Raw genomic sequence first — 17,381 nt, 5'->3', positions numbered from 1 at the left:
GTGTGTCGTGGTGGTGGCGGCTTACCTATGCAAGCTGGGATTGCACGTTTTCCCGTACCTCGACGATTGGCTGGTCAAGAGCACCGCAGAGGCAAGAGCTCTTCGGTCCATGCAGTGCACTATCCACCTTCTGGAGTTGCTGGGGTTTGTGCTAAATTACCCGAAGTCCCATCTCCAGCCAGTCCAATCTCTGGAATTCATAGGAGCGCTGCTGAATTCTCAGACGGCTCAGGCCTTCCTCCCCGAAGCAAGGGCGCAGAACCTTCTATCCCTTGCCTCTCAGACCAGAGCGTCTCAGCAGGTCACAGCTCGGCAGATGTTGAGACTCCTGGGTCATATGGCCTCTACGGTTCATGTGACTCCCATGGCTCGCCTTCACATGAGACCTGCTCAATGGACCCTAGCTTCCCAGTGGTGTCAAGCTACCGGGAATCTAGAAGTTGTCATCCGCCTGTCCATCAGTTGCCGCAATTCGCTGCACTGGTGGACCATTCGGACCAATTTGACCCTGGGACGTCCATTCCAAATTCCACAGCCTACGAAAGTGCTGACGACGGATGCATCTCGCCTGGGGTGGGGAGCTCATGTCAATGGACTCCACACCCAGGGTCTGTGGTCCCTCCAGGAACAAGATCTTCAGATCAACCTCCTGGAGCTCCGAGCGGTCTGGAACGCGCTGAAGGCCTTCAGAGATCGGCTGTCCTACCAAGTCATCCAAATTCGGACAGACAATCAGGTTGCAATGTATTACATCAACAAGCAGGGGGCACCGGATCTCGCCCCCTGTGTCAGGAAGCCGTAGGGATGTGGCGTTGGGCTCGCCAGTTCGGCATGCTTCTCCAAGCCACATACCTGGCAGGCGTAAACAACAGTCTGGCCGACAGACTGAGCAGAGTCATGCAACCGCACGAGTGGTCGCTCCATTCCAGAGTGGTACGCAAGATCTTCCGAGAGTGGGGCACTCCCTCGGTGGATCTTTTCGCCTCTCAGACCAACCACAAGCTGCCTCTGTTCTGTTCCACACTACAGGCACACGGCAGATTAGCGTCGGATGCCTTTCTCCTCCATTGGGGGACCGGCCTCCTGTATGCTTATCCTCCCATACCTTTGGTGGGGAAGACCTTACTGAAGCTCAAGCAAGACCACGGCACCATGATTCTGATAGCGCCTTTTTGGCCCCGTCAGATCTGGTTCCCTCTACTTCCGGAGTTGTCCTCCGAAGAACCGTGGAGATTGGAGTGTTTTCCGACTCTCATTTCGCAGAACGACGGAGCGCTTCTGCACCCCAACCTTCAGTCTCTGGCCCTCATGGCCTGGATGTTGAGGGCGTAGACTTTGCTTCGTTGGGTCTGTCTGAGGGTGTCTCCCGGGTCTTGCTTGCCTCTAGAAAGGATTCCACTAAAAAGAGTTACTTTTTCAAGTGGAGGAGGTTTGTCGTCTGGTGTGAGAGCAAGGCCCTAGAACCTCGTTCTTGTCCTGCACAGAACCTGCTTGAATACCTTCTGCATTTATCAGAGTCTGGTCTCAAGACCAACTCAGTAAGGAATCACCTCAGTGCGATTAGTGCCTATCATCATCGTGTAGAGGGTAAAGCCATCTCTGGAGAGCCTTTAGTCGTTCGATTCATGAGAGGCTTGCTTTTGTCAAGGCCCCCAGTCAAGCCTCCTGCATTGTCATGGGATCTCAACGTCGTCCTCACCCAGCTGATGAAACCTCCTTTTGAGCCACTGAATTCTTGCCATCTGAAGTACTTGACCTGGAAAGTCATTTTCTTGGTGGCAGTTACTTCAGCTCGTAGAGTCAGTGAGCTTCAAGCCCTGGTAGCTCGTGCTCCTTATACCAAATTTCATCATAACAAGGTAGTACTCCGCACTCACCCTAAGTTCCTGCCAAAGGATGTGTCGGAGTTCCATCTTAACCAGTCAATTGTCTTGCCAACATTCTTTCCCAGACCACATACCCGCCCTGCTGAACGTCAGTTGCACACATTGGACTGCAAGCGAGCGTTGGCCTTCCATTTGGAGCGGACACAGCCCCACAGACAGTCCGCCCAATTGTTTATTTCTTTCGACCCCAATAGAAAAGGGGTTGCTGTTGGGAAACGCACCATCTCCAATTGGCTAGCAGATTGCATTTCCTTCACTTACGCCCAGGCTGGGCTGGCTCTTGAGGGCCATGTCACGGCTCATAGTGTTAGAGCCATGGCAGCGAGGCCTGGGCGCAGCTGGAGAGTAGCTTAATGAAATCTGTAAGATCGGTGGCTTTACAGGAGAACACATTAAAGGTTTTCTACAGGTGGTATCTCACGCCAGTAAGGCTGCACCACATGTACCCATCAGTGACGAAATCATGTTGGAGGCAGTGTGGGGAAGTGGGAAATATGGGTCATATATGGTGGTCCTGCCGTAAGGCACAAGCGTACTGGCGGGGGGGGGGGGGTTCAAGCTAGGCTCCAAAAATGGATAGGAAGGCCTGTGCAATGGCATCCCCTGGTCTTTGTGCTAGGAAAGCGACCTGCGGGACTAAGGTTGATTCAATGGTTGCTGTTGCAGGGAGCTCTGCAGGCCGCTCGGACTAACCTGGCAAGGCATTGGAAGGTCCCAAAGGTTCCCTCGCTGACAGATTGGATCACGAAAGTCAGATATATATGTGAGATGGAGAGACTGACGGCTGTGAAAAGAAGAATGTTGCCCAAATGGGAGAAAGTGTGGCTGCCTTTTCCGAATGCAAGTTCGGGATAGTTGATGTTTGGTCTGAGAAGGGGGGGAGGGGAGGTGGGGTCTCGTTGGGGGGAGTTTAGGAGGGAAGGGAAGGATGGGTAATAAAAAAATTGTATAAAAACGTGAAGTACATATTGTGGTTATGGTGGGACCAATGACACTATAGGTACCTTTTGAAACTATTCACACTGGTGTTTGGCCCACTTGGAGTATGATGTTATGAGCTGTGTTAACAATGTTCTGTATTATGTTCTTAATGCTCAATAAAGACTTCTATAAATAAAAAAAAAAAAAGTAAAGACACTGAGCTCACCTATTTAACTGTCTACCTTTCCCCAAGTTTAAAAGCAATTTCCCAACAAATAATAAATTCTGTCCTGCTCGGTAAGTCCTCACAGCACCTCTTCTGGACAGAGAAGAACTGAAAGTGAGGACTCTACCGCAAACTGTTGAGCATTGGCTCTTTGGCATTCTTAAGTCAGTGGTATCTGGAACAATGCCTGACCAATACCTCGGGAGCAGCACTAAAAGATAGCTCCCCAATGCTCAACTGTAAAAAGATGCAAATGATATGCACCCTGTTTAAATGAAATCAACAGGGAGGAACATGCCTGGTGCATACACACAAGAGTTTTGCGATGAGCACAGCTCTTGTAGACATGCACCAGTCAAACCCGGAAGCAAAGCACACATTGGCACTGTTCTTCTGTGCTTTTAATATATAAGCTTTTCAAATTTTCATCTGAAAAGCTTATATTTAAGTGCAGAAAACACTGCTAATGTGTGCTTTCACTTTCAGTTTTTCCTGTGACTCGCATACTACCAGCGCTTAGAGGCTTGCACGGGCTTCCTTCTGCTTTCAAATTAAATGAAAACTGTGCATCTTATAAAGAAATAATCTTGGGAAATCTCTTCAAACACTCCAGCATGTTCTCTAAGCTGGCGTTAGGTTTTCAGCGGTAAGGCCATTATTGTTTTGTTTGCTGTTCTCTGAACTTTGGGAGGGAATAGGAAATTAGCTTCATTAGCATATGTTTGACTATTTGCATGCTATTTGTGTTAACCTTTGGCATTCACATTGTCTCCCATGCTAGAGCCTTCTGAGCAGTCTGCACTCACTAATGCAGCGCTAGTCCGGTGCTAATCTCCTCTAGTACCAGCGTTAAGCATTGGCCCATGGGAAAGAGGGAGGGTGACCACTTCCTAATGCTGTTATCAAATAAGGCAAGATTGTCTTGTCTGTAGGAGAAAGTTGCTGAGAATGCATCTGTCAACAGCTGTCTAATGCAAATAACCCTTCCTTGTCATCAAGCAGATGAAGCCATTACGTATGGGTTATGTCCATCAACCAGCAGGGGAGATAGAGAGCACTCAAACTTTCACAGTGCCCTCTTGGCCAGCTAGCTCCACTGCCTCTTCAGTATTCTCTATCTCCCTTAGCAGGGTGGCTGCAGCTTGTTTGAGCTCCAGAAAAATCTGCCGGGAGGTGGTTCCTGGCTTGCCAGTTGTTAACCGGGGTGTTGGAGGCTATAGCAGCTTCACTTTAAAGGCACATAGGTTAGCCCTTTCCCTGCCTTACCCATACCTCCGTGGATGTGGACATATTGCCTTGTTTTCCCTGTCCTTACCCACCAACAGTGGATGCAGGCATATAGGTTCGCCCTTTCCCTGCCTTTCCCACTCATCTGAGCCTCCGGAGTCTTCAATACCTCTGCTTTCCTCACAGCTTAAAAAAAAAAAGTTGCGTCGCTTTTTTAAACGCAGAGACGCTGGAACAGAGGTTTTTAAATTGATTTTCAGTAGGATCGTAGTTGTACACTAGATCCTTTGAGGTAAGAGTGTTTTCCAACTCCTCCGGGGTGGGCCCGCGATCGGGGCGATTTTGGTGCGAAACCGCCATTTTGGATTTTACCGCCATTTTTCGGCGATGGCTGCGGACAATGTAAAGCGCTGTTCCACTTCTGGCAAGCGCAGATCAGCAGCAGGGCTCTGTAAATCGTGCTGTATTGGCGTAGGAGCCGGCCCGAGCATGGCGAGCGATGTTTCTTCCCGCTCTGAGCTGGCAGCAGGCGCTATTTTGCTTACACCGCATGGCGCGGCCTCCGTGGACACGGAGAGACCTGAGCCGGGTGGGGCACCTCGAGATGAGGTTATTTCAGGAGTGGCTAGCACCGGACAGGATTTGGGTGCCCAGGGTGAGATTTTCTCCCCGGATTTTGTGCTTTTACTGCATAAAGCATACATGATGAAAAGAGCCTTCCTCAAGGGTCGCCTGAGGCTCCTCTGATTGCCCCCCCCCCCCCCCCCCCCCCCCGATGGATTCTGGCCTGGGACTGCCCAGTGAGGTTTTTTTCCCGGATGCTTGACCTAAAGATAAGCGCAGAAGGGTTAATTCCCCTTCAGATTGTGGTGCACCTTTCCCCCCCCCCCCCCCCCCCCCCCCCCCCCCCCCCCCCCCCCCCCCCGTGGTCGGGGTGTGAGGATTCGGAGAACTCTGACAGACGTTCTTGGTCTGAGGAACCAGAGTCAGGTGCGGATTTACCACAGGATCTGGATGATCCCTCCGCGGTGAGGATTTTCCACCGTGATGAGCTGCCAGCGCTTATTTCAGATACCCTGCAGGCCCTCTCGATTGAAGATCCTGACAGTGGCATGGCCTCCTCGGGTAATCCCAGGATGGCTAGTACCAAGAAAGCTGCTCGGGCCTTCCCTTTGCATGACTCCATCCTAGAGCTTGTTTCGGCTCAGTGGGCTGACCCCGAGGGACATTTGAGATTTTCCAGGGCTATGGAGCATTTATACCCTCTGCGTGAGGGACATATGGCTCGTTTTCAAATGCCTACAGTGGATGCCCTAGTCACTGCGGTGACAAAGAGAACTACCCTCCCTGTTGAAGGAGGTGTTGCCCTGAAGGATGTTCAAGACCGTAGGCTGGAAACAGCTTTGAAACGGTCCTTTCAAATTGCAGGTCTCACTGTTCGGGCGTCTGCATGCAGCTGTTATGCTGTGAGAGCCTGCCTAGCTTGGCTGCAACAGGCAGTGGCTCAGCCCGGAGATGGAGCGGAGCCCTTCTTGGATGTGGCTCCGCGGATGGAGGTGGCCTTGTCCTTTCTGGCTGATGCCCTTTATGACCTTGTCAGAGCTTCGGCTAAACAAATGGCAGTAGCAGTGGCGGCTCGCCGTCGTCTGTGGCTACGACACTGGGCAGCGGACATGGCCTCTAAGCAAAGGTTGGTGAAGTTGCCTTTTCAAGGACTTCTCCTATTTGGTGAGGAGTTAGAGAAAATTGTGAAAGGCCTGGGTGATCCAAAACCCCAGCGCTTGCCCGAAGATAGGCAGAGGCCTTCCTCTAAGGGCCAGGCGGTCCACTCCTCGTACAGACCTCGCTTCCGTGAAGCTAGAAGGTACCGCCCGGGGCGTTCTGCTGGGTTCACTTCTCGTGCCTGTGGTCAGCAGAGGAACTCCTTTTGCTCGGACAAGCGTTTCGCAGCTGGTGGCTCAAGACCAGGAGTTCAGGGGCGACCCTCTCAATGATGGTGCGCCGGCCCTCTCCTCGATGCCTGTCATCGGAGGACGCCTTTCCCTCTTTGTCGAGGAGTGGGCCAAGATTTCCTCAGATCAGTGGGTTCTGGACCTGATCAGAGATGGATACAGAATAGAATTCAACGCCCCAGTAAGAGACGTGTTTGTGGAGTCCCGATGCGGTTCTGCCGTCAAACGGGCGGCGGTGGAGGAGACTTTACAAGGTCTGATTCAGTTAGGGGCAGTGACCCCAGTGCCTCCCACCGAGCAAGGCGCCCTATTCTGGACTTAAAAGAAGTGAACAAGTCCTTGAGAGTGCGGCATTTCCACATGGAATCCCTGCGCTCCGTCATTGCGGCGGTTCAGCCAGGAGAGTTTCTCACGTCTCTAGACCTGAAAGAAGCTTACTTGCACATTCCGATTTGGCCCCTGCACCAGAAGTTTCTGAGGTTTGCGGTGTTGGGAAAACATTTCCAGTTCAGGGCCTTGCCTTTTGGCCTCGCCACAGCTCCCCGAACCTTTTTGAAGGTAATGGTGGTAGTAGCTGCTTTTCTCAGGCGAGAAGGTATCAGGGTTCAGCCGTACCTAGACGACTGGCTCATCAGAGCAGACTCTGCAACAGAGAGCTTACAAGCTACAGCCAGAGTGGTCTCAGTACTGCAATCTCTAGGCTGGGTCGTCAATATGGCCAAAAGTCACCTGTCCCCTTCACAATCTCTAGAGTTTTTGGGGGCCATGTTCGACACAGTCTCGGGTTATGTGTTCCTACCCGAGCTAAGGCGGTGCAAGCTTCAGAATCAGGTCCGTCTGCTCCTGAGGATGCCCCGCCCGCGAGCTTGGGACATTGTCCAGCTGCTGGGATCGATGACAGCCACGATGGAAGTGGTACCGCGGGCGAGAGCGCACCTGAGACCTCTACAGTATTCCCTACTCCGGAGATGGTCTCCTATTTCTCAGGATTACCAATGCAGACTTACTTGGCTCCCTGCGGCCCGTCTCAGCATGGAGTGGTGGCTCTCGGACAGCATGCTGCGGCGAGGAATGCCGCTGACGCTCCCCGTTTGGTGCCTAGTGGTAACAGATGCCAGCCTGAAGGGCTGGGGCGCACACTGCAAGGGGAAGCATGCCCAGGGTCTATGGACACCCGAGGAGTCGGAGTGGTCCATCAACCGCCTAGAGTTGAAAGCAGTGTTTCAGGCGCTTCTGGCCTTTCAAGTGACCCTGGAAGGATTGGCTGTCAGAGTGATGTCGGACAACACGACAACGGTGGCCTATATAAATCGACAAGGCGGAACAAGGTGCAGAGCACTAGCCGCGCAGGCCGAACTGATTTGCCACTGGGCCGAGCTGCATCTTCAGTGTCTGTCGGCAGCTCATATTGCAGGTCAGAGCAATGTGCAGGCCGATTATCTGAGCAGGCGTCAGATCGATCCAGCAGAATGGAATCTGGCAGACTAAGTATTCCTGCAGATCTGTGCCAAATGGGGCAAGCCCATGATGGATCTAATGGCGACAAGTGCCAATACCAAAGTCCCGTGCTTCTTCAGCAGACGGAGAGATCCTCGCTCGGCGGGGTTGGATGCCTTGGCTCAACCCTGGCCTCCGGGTCTACTTTATGTGTTTCCCCCATGGCCCTTGATAGGGCGCCTGCTCTTGCGGATTCGGCTGCACCCAGGAGAAGTGGTCCTCATCGCCCCGGATTGGTCAAAGAGACCTTGTTATGCAGACCTCCGACAGATGCTCCTGGAGGCTCCTCTGCCGTTACCTCTGGTACCGAACCTGTTGACTCAGGGACCGGTAGCCATGGAGGACGCCGGCCGCTTTGGTCTTACGGCATGGCTATTGAGAGGGCGCAATTGAGGGATAAAGGTTATTCCAATAAAGTTATTTCCACTCTCCTGCAAGCCCGCAAGCGGTCCACTTCCGTGGCTTATGCCAGGATTTGGTGCCTGTTTGAGTCTTGGTGTGCTCCCAGAGCCATTGTTCCAATGTGGGCTCCTGTCTCGCCGATTCTGGACTTTTTGCAGGAAGGTGTACAAAAAGGCTTGGCCTATAATTCCCTGCGGGTGCAGGTGGCAGCGTTGGCCTCCCTTCGTGGTAAGGTGGAAGGCGTGTCTTTGGCTGCTCACCCAGATGTGGCATGGTTTCTTAGAGGGGTACTTCGGCTCCGACCTCCAGTGCGAGCACCCTGTCCAGCTTGGAACCTGGGGCTAGTTTTGAAAACCCTGCAGGCATCTCCTTTTGAGCCGCTTCGGCGAGCATCGGAGAAAGACTTGACACTGAAGGCCGTTTTTCTGGTGGCCATTACCTCGGCGAGACGGGTGTCAGAGCTCCAGGCGCTGTCCTGTAGAGACCCATTTCTGCAATTTTCAGAGTCTGGAGTCACGGTTCGGACCGTGCCTTCCTTTATGCCTAAGGTGGTTTCAGCCTTTCACTTAAACCAGCCTATTTTCTTGCCCTCTTTTTCAGAGGAAGAGTTTCCAGAATCTTTTGGGCAGCTGCACCTTTTGGATGTGCGCAGGACTCTGCTGCAGTATCTGCGAGTTACTAACTCTTTCAGGACTTCTGATCATCTGTTTGTTTTGCTATCCGGTTCTCGCAGAAGGTCTCCAGCGTCTAAAGCCACTATTGCCCGCTGGCTCAAAGAAACTATCTTTTCAGCTTATCTGCTGGCCGGCAGGGTTCCGCCTGTAGCCTTTAAGGCACATTCTACTAGAGCGATTTCTTCCTCTTGGGCTGAAACTGGAGCACTCTCTCTTCAAGAGATATGCAGTGCAGCAACATGGGCTTCTAAGCTCTCCTTTGCCCGACATTACAGGCTGGATGTGGCTGCCAGGAGGGATGCGCGTTTTGGTGCACAAGTGCTAGCGCGTGGTGTGGCTTGTTCCCACCCTATCTAGGGATTGCTTTGTTACATCCCATACGTAATGGCTTCATCTGCTTGATGACAAGGAAGGGAAAATTAGGTTCTTACCTTGGTAATTTTCTTTCCTTTAGTCATAGCAGATGAAGCCATGAGCCCTCCCTGTATGATTGTCTGTATGCTGTGAATCTGTTTTTCAGGTTCTGTTCTAATTTCCTGAAGTTCCTTCCTTGGGAGAAAGTTGGAAAACAATCTTCAGGATTCATGTTCAGTTTAAATTTAGGAGGATGTGTTCATTCCCTCCAGGAGGCGCGTGTGTTCCCCTCCAGTTCTATAAATAGGAGGATGAGTTCATTCCCTCCAGTGTGTTGGGAGGATGTGTGATTCCCTCCAGGAGGCGCGTGTGTTCCCCTCCACTTATACAATAAGGAGGATGAGTTTATTCCCTCCAGGAGGATGTGCATTCCCTCCTTTATGAGTTCATGCCCTTGTGATGGGCCATCGTTCGCTGTGAGGAAAGCTCTTGTAATTCCCATTGCGGTTTGCCATACTACTTTGGAAGCTTCAAATACTGAAGAGGCAGTGGAGCTAGCTGGCCAAGAGGGCACTGTGAAAGTTTGAGTGCTCGCTATCTCCCCTGCTGGTTGATGGACATAACCCATACGTAATGGCTTCATCTGCTATGACTAAAGGAAAGAAAATTACCAAGGTAAGAACCTAATTTTCCCTTAAGACACACCTTTTCCATCTTTTAAGATATGAAAGCTGTATCATTATATTACTGTGTAGTTGAAAGTTTGACTTTATGAAAGTTTGCCACAAGTAAACTGTTGAAGCACTAGTTTTACCAAAACTGAAACTATCACATTATCAAATCAGCAACAGCTTCAATTTTTTGTAGTAGTCTGAAAAAAATAAATCAATTTGCTGGAGGAAAGCCCTCTGTTTTGTCTAGCCTTCTATGAGTGACATGATGGAGTTGTACTGAAACTGTCAGGTAATCCCTTGTGGACCCCTTACAGATCATCTGGGGGTGGGGCGGGGTTCTCGCACAGCATGTGTTCTGCTTATAGCTCACAATGTCCATTGTGCACTGTCATTCCTTTTCAGAACCTTCAACCAGCAGGTCAGCATTAAATTACTCTGATGTGTTAACAAGACCCTCTCTCCATCGAACCCACCTAAACTTCACCATGTCAGACCCTCCGGCACTTCACTGTCAGCCCTCCACATCCTCTGCATTCCCCATCGGCAGTTCGGGATTTTCTCTTGTCAAAGAAATCAAAGACTCTGCCTCTCAGCACGATGATGATAACATCTCAACTACCAGTGGTTTCTCCTCTCGAGCATCAGATAAAGGTGAGACTGGCTTCATAGCTTAGCTTACCCAGCCCACCGCCCTCCTGCATCTGGTTGTGGTCATAGTGGGTGGGACCTGCCTCATACTTTTTTTTTGGTGACAATGAAGGTGTTAGCTTTAAGTTGCTCTGTTTTCATCAACCTCCTGTGCTATTAACTTCCACAGCAGTAGATATTACCTCTCCATCTCCTTTCTCCCTTACCCCATTAACAAGTTAAAATGAGCTGCAGAGGACCTACAGACAACAGGTGAAATGAGCTGATAACAGCTCTAGTAGCATTAATGTGAAATACATGTTTGTCTTGTATCTTTTATGCATTTTTTTCTACTTTTTTTCCTTTTAGATGTAGCTGTGTCAAAGAGTGTCGCTGGGCCCTCTCTATGGTCAGCAGAGATTGATCGTTCCCATTCATTTTCCCAGCACAATTCCACGAGCTGTAGGAAGCCGCCAGCCTTTAATCCATCTGCATTTGTAACCTTATCCCCGGTGAGCATCATGTGTTTACATTTGATGAGTCTGAATGATATCATTGGTTGAAGAGCAGTGTGCCAGTTCTCTGAGATGTTTTGTTTTGGGTTTTATTTTTTCAACCTCAAATGCAGGAGGCATCTATTTGCTTAAAAGCATAAGATTTTCTAAAAATGAAAACATTTCAATCGAAAAGCAGTAAACGCTTCTGGAATGGGGCACTTAGCAGTTTGTCCTGTCTGACTCTTTATCTTGGACAGAATGTTTAATTACCAGTAACTGTCTAATCAGGAAGAGGTTTTCCTTAACTGTAAAGAATGGATCTTAAGCTGCTGTGTGTAATAAGGCTTGGCATATCGAGTAATGCTGATGACATTACAGGTTTAATTCAGGCTGAAGGTCTTGTGTTGAGATTACCCCCACCTCTGGAAAATCCGCTGGTAAAGCAGGATCTCTCACTCTTCAGTCCCTATGTGTGTTGTGGATTTCATTGGTAAGCAGGGCTGTGGAGTTGGTACACCAAACCTTTGACTCCTCCTCCTCCTTTGCAACCCTGGCTCTATCTTATAGTAAATCCGTAGTAAATGTAAGAGAAATTTGATTACTGAAACATAGCTATGTACAAAAATAGGACTAATAGACCAAAGAAACTGAACAAAAGAACTATGTTAAATGAATATGCAATGTTTTTATTTTGAAGTTGGAGTCAGTGCATTTTTTTTTTTTACTCCACACAAAATTCCTTCTGACTGACTCCACTACTTCAACTCCACAGCCCTGTTGGAAACCCAGTATGCATGTAACAGAACTGTTGAGGTTTGCTCGTGGTGCAGTTTTGAAGTCCTCTTGTAATTTATAATAGAATTGGTCCACTGAATACTAATTCTCCAGTACAGCAACAGGTGGGGTGCATGCCACTGATGGGAACTATGGATTCCATTACGTAGCTTCCTACTATTCCAGAATCTGTGGGTTAGTTGTGTCCAACATATGGAGATAGAGAACTGAAAACTGAGCTGAGACATATATCTGTCTCTCGCTTGGCATCCAGTCCAGCTGCTCAGTATGTTCTATCTCCAGCAGGTGGGTAGACACACTTTTCAGCCTCTGGTTCTGAGTGGTTTGGTCCTGGACCCATTGGTCAACTTGTCCCCAGTTGTGCTTGTTGGGTGGCTTGAGTCTGCAGAATCATATCCTGAGGTGTTCAGATCCCTGTTTGTGGAGCCCCACAAATTTACTTCTTCCCTCCCTTCACCCCTGTTTCCTGTGGCCCTCTCCTTTTTCAGCACAACAGGTTTACTGGAGAGCGTGGGACATAGTATCTGTCCTGATCCTTTCTCATCTGGGGTAAGACTTGTGGAGACTGTGAACTTAGGGGGAGCAGCTGGTAGTGGTAAGTCTGATTAAAGTTTGACTCAGAACCACTTGTGGGGACAGGACCACTTTGTGCTGTGCTTGTGATGGGGTGAATAGTGACTCCCACGAAGGCAGTTAAGCAGTGTTCCCGCTATGGGACCCACTGGCTGGCACCAAGACATTACAGTGTGTGCAAGCCAGAAATCCCACAGGACACGGAGGAAATGGTCGTCGGGCTCTCAATTTGATGCAGGAGAGTGCGGGAATGTGCACCATTTTGTTGGTGCCAACTGGCAGTGAGGAACAGCCTCTGTCTTACTATGAGTGGAGCACAACTGCTATTTTATTCTTACAGAAGTTACAGGTTGGAGTTCTTCTGCCTGGTCTCCATGTTGAAGGGGAACCAAAGGTGGTCAAGGTTCAGGCCATTGTACATTCCTTGCTGGCACTCCAGGCTATTGTTCATTTCCCCAGGCGGAAGAAGGACAAGGCAGATACTCTATTTACTTCGTTGTCCCAAAGAAGGAAGGCACCTGGCCTTAGATCTCAAAGGTCTAAACCACTGCTTCTGGTTGTCCTGCTTTCACATGGAAACACTGAGCAGTCATAACTTTGGTTCAAGCGAGTGAATTTCTTACCACCCTCTATCTCAAGAAAACGTATTTGCATGCACCCATATGGCTGCCTCATCTGAGATTTCTACGTTTTGCAGTGTTGGACCATCACTTTCAATTCAGGGCTTTGCCCTTCGGTCTTGCCACGGCTCTAAGAATGTTTGCCAAGGTTGTGGTGGTGGTGACGTTTTTCCTTTGGTATCCTGGAATCTGAGTTCACCCATATCTCGATGACTGGCTTAATTGTGCGTCATCCTATTTGGTCAGCATGGCGGCGATGGACAGTTTTCCATCTTCTGTAGTTGTTGAGTTGGGTGATCAGTTTCGAGAGGAGCAACCTAACTCCATCGCAGACACTGGTGTATCTGGGTGTTCTATTTCACACAGTACGGGAGAAGATCTTCAATGAACGCCAGAGGTCAAAGCTGGTTCAACAGATTTGTCGTCATCTCAGTCAAGGCAGACGTCTAGGTTCTTCAGTCAATGTTGGCAGCGATGGAAGTGGTGCCATGGGCAAGGACTCGTATGTGGCCATTTCAGGAGTCTCTTCTCAGCAACTGATTTCTAGTGTCACAGAAGTACGGCCTTCATCTTCCTTGGATGCTGGTTGCCAAATGTATGCGGTGGTGGTTGTCACCCAGGAATTTGACCATCAGAGCTCCCTTTCTGATAAATTAATGGGAGGTAGTGAAAACAGACGCCAGCAGGTCAGGTTGGAGAGCTCATTACAATTCCATCTGGCACAGGGCATCTGGATGGAACAGGAGTGTCTCATGGTCAAAAAATCAATTTGGAGCTCAGGTCAGTGTGTATTGCCTTATGCGACTTTGCTCCCTTTCTGGCAGGGGCCCTGGTCCGTATTTTCTCTGACAATGCCACAGCAGTGGCTTATATCAACAAGCAAGGCGGGAGGAACCTACAGCCATCCAGTGGCAGTGGAGGCAGCCTCCCTCGTGAGTTGGGCAGAGAAAAATCTTGTCAGCAGCTCACATTGTTGGGTCCATGAGTGTGGGGTGGTCTTTCTCAGCAGGAACTCCTTGGATGAAATAAAGGACAGCTTTATGGAGCAGCTGGTACAGGAGCTGATGAGAGAAGGAAAATTCTAGACTTAGTCATTTGTGGAGCACATGGTCTGGTACGGGAGGTAACGGTGTGAGGGCTGCTTGACAACAGTGATCATAACATGATCGACTTTGAAATTTGTTTTCAAAAAGGTAAACATAGGAAGTCAAATATGTTAGCGTTTAACTTTAAAAAAGGAAGCTATGATAAAATGAGAAGAACAGAAACCTACAACAGGCGTGGATGCTGTTCAAAAACACCGTCCTGGAGGCCCAGGCCAAACACATTCCACGCATCAGAAAAGGAGGACGGAAAATCAAACGACAGCCGGCATGGTTAAAAAGTGAGGTAAAGGAGGCTATTGGAGTTAAAAAGGAATCTTTCAGAAAATGGAAGAAGGAACCGAATGAAGAAAATAAGGAGCAGCATAAGGAATGTCAAGTCAGATGCAAAGCGCTGATAAGAAAGGAAAAGAGGGATTTTGAAGGAAAGATAGCGTTAGAGGTGAAAACTGATAGTAAAATTTTTTTTTAGATATGTTAAAAGCAGGAAACCGGCAAAAGAATCGGTTGGCCCGCTGGATGATTGGGGTGTAAAAGGGATGATCGAGGAAGACAAAGAAATATCAGAAAAACTAAATGAGTTCTTTGCTTTGGTCTTCACCGAGGAAGATTTGGGTGGGATACCGGTGCCGGACAGGGTATTTGAAGCTGAAGAATTGGAAAAACTTAATGAAATATCTGTAAACCTTGAAGATGTAATGGAGCAGTTCTGCAAACTGAAGAGTAGCAAATCTCCTGGACTGGATGGTATTCACCCCAGGATACTGATAGAACTAAAAAATGAGCTTGCAGAGCTACTGTTATTGATTTGTAATTTATCCTTAAAATCGAGCGTGGTACCAGAAGATTGGAGGGTGGCCAATGTAACGCCGATATTTAAAAAAGGTTCCAGAGGAGACCCGGGAAATTATAGACCGGTGAGTCTCACGTCGGTGCCGGGCAAGATGGTAGAGACTATTATCAAGAACAAAATTACAGAGCACGTTCAAAAGCATGGACTAATGGGACAAAGTCAACATGGATTTAGTGAAGTCTTGCCTCATCAATCTGCTGCATTTCTTTGAAAGAGTAAAAAAACATGTGGACAAAGATGCTGTTGGTATTGTGTATCTAGATTTTCAGAACGCATTTGATAAAGTCCCTCATGAAGAACTACAGAGGAAATTAGAGGGACATGGGATCGGAGGTAGTGTCTTACTGTGGATTAAAAACTGGTTGAAAGATAGGAAACAGAGAGTAGGATTAAAAGGTCAATATTCGCAATGGAGCAGGGTAGTTAGTGGGGTCCTTCAGGGATCTGTGCTGGGACCTCTGCTTTTTAACATATTCATAAATGACCTAGAGATGGGGGTAACTAATGAGGTAATCAAATTTGCTGACAACACAAAAGTTATTCAAAGTCGTCAAATCGCAGGAAGATTGTGACAAACTACAAGAGGACCTTACAAGACTGGGAGTCTAAATGGCAGATGACGTTTAATGTGAACAAGTGCAAAGTGATGCATGTGGGAAAGAGGAACCCAAACTATAGCAAGGTTCAGCGTTGGGAGTCACGGACCGAGAAAGGGATCTAGGTGTCGTCGTTGATGATACATTGAAAACTTCTGCTCAATGTGCTGCTGCGGCTAGGAAAGCAAATAGAATGTTGGGTATCATTAGGAAGGGGATTGAAAACAAAAATAAGGATATTATTCTGCAATTGTATCGCTCCATGGTGCAACTGTACCTCGAGTATTGTGTTCAATTCTGGTCACCGCACCTCAAAAAAGATATAGTGGAATTGGAAAAGGTGCAGAGAAGGGCGACAAAGATGACACGGGATGGGACGACTTCCCTATGAGGAAAGGCTGGGGCTCTTCAGCTTGGAGAAGAGGCGACTGAGGTGAGATAGGATAGAAGTCTATAAGATAATGAATGGAATGGGTCGATGAGGAGCGTCTGTTTACGCTTTCCAAAAATACTAGGATAAGGGGGCATGCGATGAAGCTGCAGTGTGGTAAATTTAAAACTAATCGGAGGAAATTTTTCTTCACTCAACACGTAGTTAAACTCTGGAATTCGCTGCCAGAAAAAGTGGTTAAGGCGGTTAACTTAGCGGACTTCTAAAAAAGGTTGGATGGCTTCCTGGAGGAAAAGGCCATAGAATGTTATTGAATGGACGAGGGAATAATACAGTATTTCTAGGATGGGCAGGACAAATGGCTTGTTCTTTTGGCCACTGTCGGTGACAGGGTGCTGGGCTCGATGGACCCTTGGTCTGTCACAGCATGGCGATGCTTATGTACCCTGAAGAATGATAACTGCGTAGCCAGGGTTTTCAGCTGATAGAGGAACTGATTGGTTCTGGACTTGACAGTGATGAAAGAATGCCAAAGTGCCCAAGTTCTTAAGCTGTTGGAAAGAGCCAGGCTCAGTGGGGATCAGTGCCCTACTTCAGCCCTGGCCGTAGACATATCTATGGTATGTCTTCCCTCCTTGACCTAGATTGGCACGGAGGCTGTGGAACGCAGACCTGATTCGACTGCTGGATGGGGATCCTCTCCTTCCTCTGCAGGTAAATGGCCTAATGAAGTGAGGTCCTTTGCTCATGGCTTGGTCATTGAAAGGTCTCGGTTGAGCCGAAAAGGTTTTTCTGATTCGGTCATTACTACCTTATTTCAGGCTCGGAAACACTCTACATCCATGGCATATATGAGGATGTGGAGGACTTTTGAGAGCTGGTGTTCTAAGCGCAGACTTTCTTCCTTCTCTGCTCAGATCGCGCACATCCTAGCATTTCTCCAGGCGGGCCTTCAGAAAGGATTGAAGTTGGGTTCTCTAAAAGTTGAGGTTGCGGCTTTGGCCTGTTTCAGGGCCAGTACAGAAGATATCTCTTGTGGTTCACCCAGATATCGTTCAACCTTTGAAGGGAATGAGCTGTTTGCAGCCTCCTTTTTGTACACTGTGTCCAGAGTGGAACCTTAATTTAATTCTTTGGGCTTTCCAAAAGCCACCTTTTGAGGCCACTCTGGAAGGCCGCCTTGAAAGATCTTGTACTAAAGACAGTGTTCTTGGTGGCTGTTTCGTCAGCACATAGAGTTTCAGAGCTTCAGGCTCTCTTGTTGGGACCCCTTTCTCTTCTTTTTGGAGGAGGCAGCAGTCTCCCTGCATGTAGTTCCTTCCTTTCTTCTAAAGTGGTATCAGCATTTCTTATCAACCAATCTGTGGAGCTTCCATCCTTTTACAGAGAACATGAGGAGGCTCAGTGTTCGTAGAGTCCTCACTAGATATCTGGAAGTCACGAATGAGTTTTGCAAATAAGACAGACTGTGCTTTTTGGTAAACAGAGGCTTGGCCTCATGGCTTCCAATCCT

The 17,381-nt window shown here is 48.7% G+C and overlaps 1 protein-coding gene across 3 annotated transcripts in view; it reads left to right on the top strand.

The window, feature by feature from the left end:
- Positions 1-17,381, top strand: part of NUP153 (nucleoporin 153) — a 256,824-nt gene that overhangs the window by 32,446 nt on the left and 206,997 nt on the right. For all 3 annotated transcript variants that reach the window (XM_030211374.1, XM_030211384.1, XM_030211366.1), the window contains exons 3-4: positions 10,216-10,464; positions 10,810-10,952. In XM_030211374.1, coding sequence (XP_030067234.1) covers positions 10,216-10,464; positions 10,810-10,952 — 392 coding nt within the window. The remainder of the gene's footprint in view (positions 1-10,215; positions 10,465-10,809; positions 10,953-17,381) is intronic.

The sequence above is a fragment of the Microcaecilia unicolor genome, chromosome 1 (genome assembly GCF_901765095.1).
Source record: "Microcaecilia unicolor chromosome 1, aMicUni1.1, whole genome shotgun sequence".
Taxonomy (NCBI): Eukaryota; Metazoa; Chordata; class Amphibia; order Gymnophiona; family Siphonopidae; genus Microcaecilia; species Microcaecilia unicolor.
Note: the sequence above shows the minus strand (reverse complement) of the source record. Positions and strands in the feature narration are given on the sequence as shown.